Source organism: Trachymyrmex septentrionalis, unplaced genomic scaffold (genome assembly GCF_001594115.1).
Source record: "Trachymyrmex septentrionalis isolate Tsep2-gDNA-1 unplaced genomic scaffold, Tsep1.0 scaffold19, whole genome shotgun sequence".
Lineage (NCBI taxonomy): Eukaryota > Metazoa > Arthropoda > Insecta > Hymenoptera > Formicidae > Trachymyrmex > Trachymyrmex septentrionalis.
Window position 1 is genome coordinate 5372651 of NW_017305071.1, and position 11646 is coordinate 5384296.

General features: G+C 33.7%; 2 protein-coding genes across 4 annotated transcripts in view; one reads left to right on the forward strand and one right to left on the reverse strand.

Annotated features, from left to right (window-relative positions):
• Positions 1–247, forward strand: part of LOC108746873 (serine/threonine-protein kinase tousled-like 2) — a 66687-nt gene extending 66440 nt beyond the window's left edge. Inside the window, exon 17 of the transcript XR_001939199.1 lies at positions 237–247. The gene's annotated coding sequence lies outside the window, so the exon portion shown is untranslated. The remainder of the gene's footprint in view (positions 1–236) is intronic.
• LOC108746872 (DNA topoisomerase 2) overlaps positions 1–11115 on the reverse strand; it is a 14569-nt gene extending 3454 nt beyond the window's left edge. Inside the window, exons 1-16 of one of the 3 annotated variants that reach the window (XM_018483917.1) lie at positions 10824–11115; positions 7553–7885; positions 7220–7463; positions 6761–7147; positions 6447–6686; positions 6116–6374; positions 5875–6044; positions 5583–5793; positions 4886–5474; positions 4559–4790; positions 4226–4425; positions 4014–4149; positions 3636–3935; positions 3546–3554; positions 3061–3291; positions 2798–2986 (exon numbers count right to left, since the gene is read on the reverse strand). In XM_018483917.1, the coding sequence (XP_018339419.1) occupies positions 2798–2986; positions 3061–3291; positions 3546–3554; positions 3636–3935; positions 4014–4149; positions 4226–4425; positions 4559–4790; positions 4886–5474; positions 5583–5793; positions 5875–6044; positions 6116–6374; positions 6447–6686; positions 6761–7147; positions 7220–7463; positions 7553–7860 (3705 nt within the window). In that variant the 5' untranslated portion in view covers positions 7861–7885; positions 10824–11115. Of the gene's footprint in view, positions 1–2797; positions 2987–3060; positions 3292–3545; positions 3555–3635; positions 3936–4013; positions 4150–4225; positions 4426–4558; positions 4791–4885; positions 5475–5582; positions 5794–5874; positions 6045–6115; positions 6375–6446; positions 6687–6760; positions 7148–7219; positions 7464–7552; positions 7886–10823 lie in introns of those variants that run through there. The other 2 variants (XM_018483918.1, XM_018483919.1) reach the window with 2 other exon arrangements.
• Positions 11116–11646: the final 531 nt, after the last annotated feature.

Consider the following 11646-nt stretch of genomic DNA (forward strand, 5'->3'; position numbering starts at 1 on the left):
TAATGACCTCCAACCACAGACCTCTCTATATACTACTAGACTGTTAATTCCTTAGCACAAGCTTATGTAAAATGGACCCCAAAATTGTATGGTAGTTCTGCGCATGCGTCACGAATAAACTCAAAGGAATGTAGTATGGTTGTGTTTTGCATCAACTGTTCAGCCCAAAGATATAACATTATGAAAGTGGTATGATCTCATAGCGAAAAATTTTGTTTCTTTTGAAAGAGAAAAAGTTCAAGTAAAAAGGTAAAGATATTGGAAAGACAATTGAATATTAGTAAACGTGTATAAAAAATGCGATCGTATTCAATTTTATATAAATTAGAATAATTTATAATAGCTGGATTATGAAAATAAATATTTGGTAGTTTTAATACTGTTAAATTAGTGGTCTGTTTTCTGTTCCTGTACTAGACTGCACTAGAACTCTCTTTCTCGCTTTCAATAAATATCAAATGTATACACCTATCTCATTTTAAGTTCCAAAAGTGTACACTAGTTCAGCCACAGGAAACAGACCTAGGTTAATCTGTCAAAATAGTGTGCTGATGTGTGCGCATGCGCAGATATACGTCACGCGGAGCTCATGCATATAATATTACATCAAAGTTAGGGGCCACTTTTTCAAACAAGTTGGCAGTCAAGTAGTATATATAGAAGTCTGTACCTCCAACGCTATTCCTAACGTAAAACAAGATCTCCGAGTACTTATTGATGGATTTTGATCGAAATACTACAATATATGGCTGTTCTTTTTTCATTTTGCAGTGGTGCAAAAACTGCATCAGCCCAGGGAATCATATTAAATGATTTTAATTAATTCTCTTAATCAATTTCCTTCGGTCGTTGAAATGTCGTGAAAGAGAATATTGATTTATCCGGCAATCTTCTGTTTGGAAATCGCAGTGTATTCACGGCGAGCAGCGTTAGCATTTCCGTCAAAAAACCCATATAAATATCGGCATATTCACTATTAGAATACGAGGCATGATTATAAGTTTATTCTACAAAAGCATTCAACAAATTAATAGTTACAAACTACGAGCTACAACTACGAGTTTTGCGAACAAAAGCCTGGCCTTCGAGCTTCAAAATAAAAACAAGAGATCTTTCAATTATTCATTCCTACAGTTCTGTATATAACTTAAGAAGTAAATATCTCTTGAACGAAGTGTTTGCGAGCATATGTCCAGAGAAGAATTTTTGTTTGTTTTGAGGTCATATGAATTGAATTCATATTTTAAGCACAGTATAAACAGTAGGTACACTTCGTGTCGGTACCTTTGATCTCCATGTCGAGAGTCACGTGAGCATCCGCCACATTAACATTTAAAAAATCCAAAACCGAATAGAGAATGTAATGCCCCATAATAATGTAGTCATAATTTGAAAAATTTTACAAAAACTTAAGATAATAAACAAAATTAATTCGAAAATAACAAAAACTAAGAACAAGTATTAAACTTATTTAAACTAAATAGTAATTATAAATGAAACATTTTTATTAGGTAACTTATCTTTCGATATCTTTAAGATAACGAAAAAAGTGCATTATATATTTTTATTATTACCGCATTGATTAATACACGTATTAATATAACTTTTCTTTATTTATATCTATTTTTTAATAAATATTTAAAACAGCTCCCACAAACTGTCTTCTTCTCTGTGTACATATATATGTACGCTACTGTCGTCTTGCATTTCATTGAATCCGACCCAAAACAAAAGCAACCATATCTGCGCGGACCTGCATCTTTTCGCGAGTGTCTCTACTGGTTATATTGTGTTTTAAGTTTGGCGATTTAACCCGGGAACACCCTGGATATATTGGATCGGAGAAAAAGTTCTGCGGAACTTTGTTATAAACTTATATACTTTGTTACTAATTTTATTATAAAATTATATACAGAATGTATTTGTTGCGAAATTTTCTACTGACTATCTGAAAGCTTAAAGTTTTTCCTAAAAGTTTAAAAAAAAATGTTTCTACGACTTTTTATTATTAAGTTACACGCGGATTAAATAAGAGAGCATTCTGATTTTGATTGCTCATAACTCCGCACTTTGATTGCACTAATTTAAAAATCATCGTATCGTAATTACTAAAACAGATTCTTAAAGAAACGTTGTTCTATCGAGTGATGTAATTGTAAATTTTTTTAAAAATAGAATATATGTACATTTTTACATACAGCTAAAAATATGATATTACAGTTTTTTTCACAAACAACAGCATTACACAATGGTTATAAGGATAGTAATATCACATAATTTAATTCAAATTTCTATATATTTTACATTTAAAAAAATTAGCATGATATTATTCGATAGAGCAACGTTTCAGCTTTAAAAATTTATTTTTTTAATTGCAATACAATAATTTTTAACGGAGTTATCAAAGTCAGAATGCTCTTTTTTATTTAACTTGCGAATAACTCAAGAACAAAAAATTGTAGAAACATTTTTGAAAAACGATTTTGTAAGGAAAATTCCAAACTTTCACGATATAGATAGTCGAAAATTTTCGCAAATTTTTTGGCATGTGACCCAAAAAATGAGAAGAAAAATTTCCTTTTTCTTCAGCTCATAGTTTTCTATATATAAAAATTATAAAACTTACATAAATTAAAAAAATATAGTAACCATTCGAAAGTAGAGATTTCAAACTTTTAAACCCTTTTTTTAAATTTAAATTTTGATCATTTTTAACAAAGATATTATATATATAATTTTGAGCTAACAAAGTACCGCAGAACTTTTTCTCCTACCTAATAAATTAGATAAAACTTACTCTTGATTTTTTTATGCCTTCTTTTTTATCCTTCGATACGATGTCGGCTTTTTCAATCTTTTTCTTCAGTTCAACGTCAATAACAGGAACTATCCGGCGAGTGTCTTCCATTTTAGAATAGAATTTCGAGGGTGGTTTTTTGACAGTTTGTTTCGATTTCATCTGTTCCTTCTGCTCCTTGTCTTCGACCTATATAAAAATCGTAAAACAATCAGAAATAAATGAAGTAAATTTTTTTTCGTGAAAACAAAACCTTTTTTTGCCTTATTTAATTCAGTTAACAAATTGTCCAGATCCTCTTTCCATAAATCAATCGGCGTGCGAGCTTGCAATCTCTTCAGCTCCGCTATCTTCTCGTCTCGTTGACGCAATAAATCTTCCTTCTTTTCTCTCGTCAGAGACCACATTGTCATTCCGAGAAGGTAATCGAAATTTTCCTTCTCCATTGCGCTCGTGGTTGGAGTGGATTCTTCATCGTTTTCTACAACTTCTTCCTATTTATTTGTACAATGAGAATTATTGTTAATGCTATATATATTTACGGAAACGATGGGGAAAAGCTTTTCACAAAGCAACTATAATCCGAAGTTCTATATTTAACTAAAAATTCTCTACTTATTTTTGTTAGATAGCAAAGAGTTTTTGCTAGAATATTTATTTATGGAAAATGGTTGTTTGCCAAAAGACCTTTATGTTTTAATGTCTGCATTAGCAATTTTACATACTGTTTTTTTCTATATTAACTTACATGATCCTCCTTGTGTAGCAGAATAAATAAATTCCAATAAATAAGATTCTTTTGTATTTACAGAGAATTTCCAAGCAAAAATTTACTTACCAATACTTGCTCCCTATTTTGCGATAGTTTCCAAGATACCACCGGATCCGATTCGTAATTACGTCTGACTAATTCTGCTATCATGTCCTTCTTTTTCTTGTTTTCTATCACTAGAGTGTTATCACATTTTTCGAGGATGAAGCGTGCTTGATTCGACAGCTTCGCCGCTTCCGCTTGTAAAATTCCTTCCAGATAATCTTTCCTCTTGTGATAAGTTTCCATTCGTGCTTTATAAAATCCTTTTAATATCTGTATTACGCTGTCATATTTATTCAAGCACTGATTTTCGTCAAATGCACACTGCACAAAAAATATCGTTGAAAACAAATTTCCATTTTATTTCCGATTAATATTACATGAGTATTTCTGATATCTTACCATTGATGTTATGGTCATCGTTGTTTGTAATTTAAATATTTTATGAAGACCATCTCTTTCTAGCTCCACTAATTTGTCACGATTCATCATTACTATAAAATGTACTGCTGTATCTGTATTATACTCTTTATAATCCCTATGATACAATCAATATTCTTGAAATTAATACAAAATTCACACCAATCTTATCATTAGTCAATTATAATACGTACGTAATGATAGCCGGCGTTTTTTCAGTTCCATGTAACATGGGTTCTAACACAGTTTCCTTGTAAGCTTGTGTCCACGTGCCAATAGGAAGTTCAGTGATTTCTACCTTATCAGGTCCGATCACTGATATCTCTCCGCTTATAACGTAACGGAAATCCCCACAGCTCTCCACGACACCTTTGAAATTTTTGTAATACGGTATCTAAACAAAAATATATGACGAAATTCAAGATGAAAATATATCTCGATATTTTTATATTTAGAATCTTTTTATAATCGTTAAATATAAAGTACATTTAAATTATAAATTTAATTTTCTAGATATTTTTTAATACCATTGGTTTTGGATCCGCGCCGTCCATCATCCTTTGTATATTCTCGATTATCTCTCGAGGATTGTAGTTTGGTATTTTTGTCATCCATCCAGTACCGATGCCATCGGCACCATTTACTAATACCATAGGAATCACAGGTATATAGTAAACAGGTTCGATCCTTTGATTATCGTCGTATTCGTATTTTAGCAGAGCATCATCATGTTTATGGAATATATACCTTGCCAAAGGACTATAGGAAAAAAAAAGGAGACAAGTATGCAGAAATATATGTATGTAATTTCTTTTTCTAGTAAGTATCTATATTTATATAATAATGGCAAGTACCTGAGCATCGTGAAAATGTATCTCGGACTGGCGGAATCCTTTCCACCAGCAAGTCTTGTACCGAATTGACCGATGGGCTGTAACAGATTAATGTTGTTGCTACCCACGAAATTCTGCGCGAGATTAACTATGGTCGCCATCAGGGATGTTTCACCGTGATGATAAGCAGAATGTTCGGCAACAGATCCCGCCAATTGCGCGACTTTCACTTCGCGTTTGTCATTGCGTTTCAAACAAGTAAACAATACTTTTCTCTGGCCCGGCTTAAAGCCGTCCATCATGTTTGGAATGGATCTCACATTATCATAATTGCTGTACAGTACCAGTTCGACGTTAACAAAGTCCGAGAAAGAGACATCGCGCGTCTCCTTCTCATAGAGATAACGCTCGCCGAGACCAATCTCCTTTCGCCTTTTTGTTTCATTCATGTGATTCATCAGCCAGTCTTTACGTTGATCAACGCATTTTTTGCTGAACGCCATGATGATATTTTGATCATCTTGTTCGCCGTCGTATCGGAAGCGTATTCTGTGTCTGTTCATATTTTCGAAGTACTCTTTCGCCTCTTTGGCGGTTGAAGTACCCAAACCTATATAAATTCGAAAAAAGAATCTTTTGTTACATTAACCCTATGCGTAAGTATTATAACTAACAAATAATTAATAAAGTGAGAGGAAATAGATTTCTGAGTAAACACCTTTGTAGTATTTGATCTTATACGTGTGAAAGTTTTCTGTTTCCTTCTTCCACTGCTCGAATTCTGGCAGAGAAAAGAAAGATTTAACTTGACTGCCTTTAGTGGCTTTCACGATAGGCGTAATAAATTCTTCAATGAAGTTTAGCTTCAATAACGATGGCCAGTTGTGGTGAATAAAATTGATCAATAGACCTTTGATATGTGAACCATCCTAAAAAAAAACCAAATTTAATCGTAAATATTTGGCAAAAAAAAAAAAATATATATATAATATCTGTGTGAAAAATTTTACCTGATCTTGATCAGTCATGATCATCATCTTTCCATAGCGCAATGTCTTCATATCTTCCCGAGTTTCATATTTTTTCTTATATTGAAGACCAAGGATTTTTATCAAATTGTTAATTTCAGCATTTTCTAAGATCTGTTTATGGGTAGCCTCCCGTACGTTTAACATTTTACCTATGATAAAATATTGATTAGTATTACTATGACACTAAAATCTCTTCATTTTATTAGTAAAACAAATTCACCTCTTAACGGAAATATGCCATATTTATCTCTGCCTATAGAAGCGATACCGGATACAGCCATTGTTTTGGCTGAGTCTCCCTCAGTCAAGATGAGCGTGCATTCCAGTGATTTTGCAGTTCCTGCATCATTAGCATCTTCTAATTTGGGTATACCATGAAGTTTCCTTTGTTTTGATTTAGGACCCAATTTTTCAAGCTGACTGTCAGCTTTAAACTTCGCCCAAGTTAATACCGCTTCCACAACACCAATTTTCGCGATCTGCAATCACATTGAAAAGAATGGTCAAACATGTACAGACAAATAAACTTCGATAAAAATATTTGCACTTACCGAAGTGATAAATTTATCAGATAGTACGCATTTAGACCCAAAACTTTTCGGCTGCAAAGTCATATTCTCCTTGGTTTGCGAATCAAAGGTAGGATTGTTAATGAGACAGTTAACGAAGATCCACATGTGATTTTTAATTTGAAACGGCTTAATGGCAACACCAGCTTTATTCTTCTTCTTTAACGTTTCGATCAATTGTTTGACTATTAATTCCGTCACATGATCGACGTGCCTGCCACCCTATCGATATTTGGCAAATTTAAATATTTAGGGCAATTTTATACGTCATAGGAAATTACAACTATTTATTTTACCTTTGTTGTTGCGATACTATTTACAAAGGACATTTGCTGATATCCTTTATCAGACAAAGTGAGAGCCACTTCCCAACGTGGATTACAATTTTCATACACAATTTTCAACGGATTACCGATATCGTCTTCTTTTCCTTTGATATAAAAATCGACATAATCCTTAAAATTCTTTACTGGTACACGGCTTCCATTCAGAAAAACCTTAACGCCCTTCGTAGAGGCAGCTACATCATATGCTCTTCGAGACATTAAAGATACGATATCATCATCGAGAGATTGCATCTTAAACTTTGACAAATCCGGTGAAAATGTAACTTTGGTGAAATCTTCTCCGAAATATTCTTTAATTCTAGGCTCGCTAGCTTTTCCCATATTATCACCCCATGTCTGTAAAAGGTGAGAATATTATAACGTACCGATAGAATTAAAGATTAAGATATCAATGTATTTTGTACTCACTTGTTTTAAGCATTTCTTATATTCCTTTGTCGCGGTCTCAACAGTAAAACGATGACTAAAAATATTACACAACTTGGCACCATAACCATTTCTGCCACCGGTTACTTTCTCTTCTTCATCATCATAATTTGACGATGTCAGAAGATGACCAAATATCATGGTAGGGACATACATGTTCTCTTCTTTGTGTATTACTACGGGAATGCCTTTGCCGTTGTTCCATACAGAAATAGTGTTGTTCTCCCTAATAACACAGTATTTAATTGACCATATGCTATTTAATTGACAATTTATGTTAATTTTTTGAGAAATGTGCTTCTTAAGATGACTCACGAGTCGATATCAATCTTGATCATATCCATCTTAGGATCGCGTTGTTTGTTGTCGGCAGCATTTACCAAGATTTCATCAAAAATTTTATACAATCCAGGAACATATCTTATATCCTTCTGCACCATCATTTCTTTCTCCTTGTCAAAGACCCACATCATTTCTGTTATTGTCTCCACAGATCCAATGTAGGTATCGGGACGTAGCAGGATATGTTCCAATTGTGACTTCTTTTGATAGATGCCTTCAATGGTTTTTTGCTTGGTAACCGACTTACTATTGCCGGCTCCATTTGCCACGGCTGTACTCATTTTGGTATGATGTACTTTTAGATATCTATGAATCAACGAAATAAATATTACACATATAAAGATCTACGAGTATATAGAAGCCAACTTCTACTATGAGAAACTAGAATACAAAAGTTGTATTTATTTTGGCACTCAAATATTTTATCCTTATTGTTTATATAAACAAGCGCGCTGTGACTTAAATAAATGGCAACTGAATCATATTGTAAAAAACTCTGCTTTTGTGAAACCATTCTCAGGTGGAATTAAATTAAACTGTTAGACTCTATAAGTCTGTTCTTTTCAGCTAAACTCTCATGATTCATCTCTTTTGTCTTCCTTTTCTTCAACATGGAAAGAAAATGAGGAAATAAGATAAACCATATGTAAGAAATTCTTTTTAATTTAAAAAAGAACAGGACTAAAGCAAGTGGCACATGATGCTTGTTTTCTTGCTGGATTAAATTCTTGCCACTGCTGACATTGTCAGCACCACAGCCAATAGTGGCAAGAATTTAATCCAGCAAGAAAACAAGCATCGTGTGCCACTTTATCTAACAGTGAATTCGATCACTCAAACTACACTGGATTAGTGCACATTAAAGGCTACTTCATATACTTGTAAAATATCTACATGCAATGACATAATTTAATCAACTTTAACAGTGAAATAATATTAGGAGTGTGATTTAGTTTTGAGAGTTTTACAAAAAATGGCATTATCAATGTTATCGAAGACATTTCAATTACAGCTATTATTTCTTAATGCTTTAATATTACTTCATTATATGATATTTAGTCATTTAATAACAATAGATGCAGTAAACATCATGTTTATACAATTTTAAAAATGGAGCTTCCTAAAGAGCATTTTCGACATGCGTTGCTTTTAAAATTAAAAACTGTAAAGGCTCAGCGAACTATTCAATTCAATACAATTCGTATAAGGGCTAAATGATCACGTTGTCTGTGCAATAAAGTATATATTATTACAATTGTAAAAGTCTTCCAAACGTTTCGGTTCTCAACGGAATTTCTTTCAGAAGCATGTATTCCTATTATAGATTATCCAATAAGTGACAGTATTGTGTTCCTCCGTCATGATTGGTTCACCCCCTCTTTATATTTGTTGTCCTATCTTGTCTTGTTTTTTCCATTGTCTTTGTGTCATTCTGAATTTTTCAAACAGTCTGTCGACATGTAAACGTTCGTCTTGTCGGGCTGGCAATTCTAAAAAAATTTAAAGGTAAAAAATTAAAAGTTTTAATCTTTTCCATTGTTTTAATTCCTGTATATTCCATATCCTTATAATCAATACCATCAGAATTGCGATAGAATGTTCATTCAATTTAGAAGCAATCACATTTCTAATGCGTTCTGGCTTGAAGTTTTATGTACTATGATACATAACAGACGAAATATTGTAAGAACATATGAAATGTAAGTGTTATATTCACTGAAGATGGTTCCGTTGAGAACCGAAACGTTTTATAATTGTAACAATATATATTTTATTGCACAGACAATGTGCTTGACTCATTTAGCCCTTATACGAATTGTAATGCATTGATTTTGTTTTTTAATCAGAAGAAAGTGGCGGCTGAAGGTCATAGAATTCTGATAGAAACTTATAATAATGTTGCTCCATCAATTAAGTGTGAATTGTTCTATCAATTAAAAAATGATTTCAATGTTAACAACAAAAGCTGGGAAATGCAGATTTGCAAGCATTATTGAATGAAAATCCAGCACAAACCACATCAGAATTTGTCAAAGAATTAAATGTTGATCGTACAACAGTTATTAAAGGTGATTTAATTAACTTGTGATTAATAACTTATTTAAATAAATCAGTTTTTGAGAAAAAACCCTCAAAACTAAATCACATTCCTAATACATGTATGTTCTGTTAAATAACATAATAATATCACTATTAGATATTTAACTCTAGCTGTACACACTTGTTTTTTGCATCCTAGATATACCCATGGGGTCCCTGGGACCCCATCTATATATTTGTTACTATAACTTTTGTTGAAATGGATATATTTCAATTAATTTTTTTTCAATCGATGGAGAATTGATTAAGGAATAAGCCCATAATGTGCAAAAGTCAATAGAATTAAGGAACTCCGAGATATATAGGTTCAAAGAAAAAGAAAAATTTAGAAACGTAAAAAAAATCTTGATTTCGAAAGTTGCGCTGGGAACCCGAGTGTGTACAGCTAGGATTAATTATTTAAAATATTTATGTCTTTACAATTAATTTCAACTGTTAATTTTATGTACAGCAGTTTTTAGTATGTACTAATCTAAGGTCTGTTTTCTGTGGTTGAACACTTTTGGAACTTAATTTGCATTAAGTTGAAATCAGACTACAAATTGAAAATTGAGATTAAAGATTGAAAGATTGAAATTCGACCAATCTAAACAATAGGAGCTAAAATTCCTTTGTCTTCATCCGTCAAATTTCAATCTTCAATCTTTAATGCGTAGTCTGATTCCAGCCTTACACTAAAACTCTCTTTCTCGCTTTAGACAAATATCAAACGTATATCTATCTTATGTAAGATAGATATAAGTTTGATATTTGTCTAAAGCGAAAGAGTTCTAGAACAGTCTAGTGCAAAAACAGGAAACAGACCAATACCTAGTGTAATGCAAGTAACCGAATTCGTTATAACTATGCTTTAATTTGAGATCCGATTTAGAGGCAGATGTCTGGGCGTCGGAGAAGTGTTTTTTTCCTTCTGTCAGCGATGGAAACTATTACCGCAGGTGGAGGCATCCACGTTGCAAGGAACTTTGAAAAAAATGGCGGGAAAGAGCCGTCATCTAATTGGCGCGGTTTCGAGAAAACGACGATGCCGTTTGTCATAAGAACGGGAACACCTGTCCTTCATCCTCCGTTACTCGCCAAGGGTTTTCACGAATTACGAGTTTGCGAACCCGGTATGAACAACCGGGCGGTGTACGTTGCGTACCTTCAGTAATCACGCCTCGGCGTCGAGAATACGTTGCTCGCTGCTTGGCGTCGGTTGTTTCTAGAACCGCAGGACCTCCATTCGCGGGTCCGCAAGTGATAATAATTGGCATATCACAGGCACGCGAAGCTGCTATCTCACTGGACGCGTTGCCAAACCGACTGTTTCACTCGCGCCGACAATCAGTTACATGCACTGAACGAGGTATTCGTCAACGTACACCACAAACAACGTACACCACACAATCAACACTTTCGCGTTTACACCGCGTCGTCCGCGTTCCGTTGCTCACTTCGCGCTACTCGACTTCCCTCCGAGAACAATGCTGCCAATACCGCCGCGTGTAACTTTCTGCCCAACCCACATCACAGACTGTGTTCGCTTTGACGCTCACAACGCTTGTTCAATTTAATATTTAATAAGCAACAAGAAAAATGACTTAAAGCGTTGTCAGCGCCAGAGTGAACACAGTCCCAATCACACATCCATTTGATTGGCCACACACAGTTCACGGATTATTTTCAAAATTTCTAGGGACTTTCATGAGAAAATGAGAGATACATACCTTCAACAAACGACCTATCAAACACCTGTGCACGATCTTAAAATAATATATGCTTGGTTTATGCTTCGGTCTTAAGCGGGGAGCAAACTCTTACATAACGCATAAAATATGAGGCATAAGAAAATCAGTCCTTTATTTTACGGAAAGGAAAAAACTAAAGCACTTTGATTGGTTCATTTTCTTATGTCTCATGTATTATGCATTATGCAAGAGTCTGTGCTTCTCACTTTAACCCTAAAATTCTAAAATTCAGCCAAT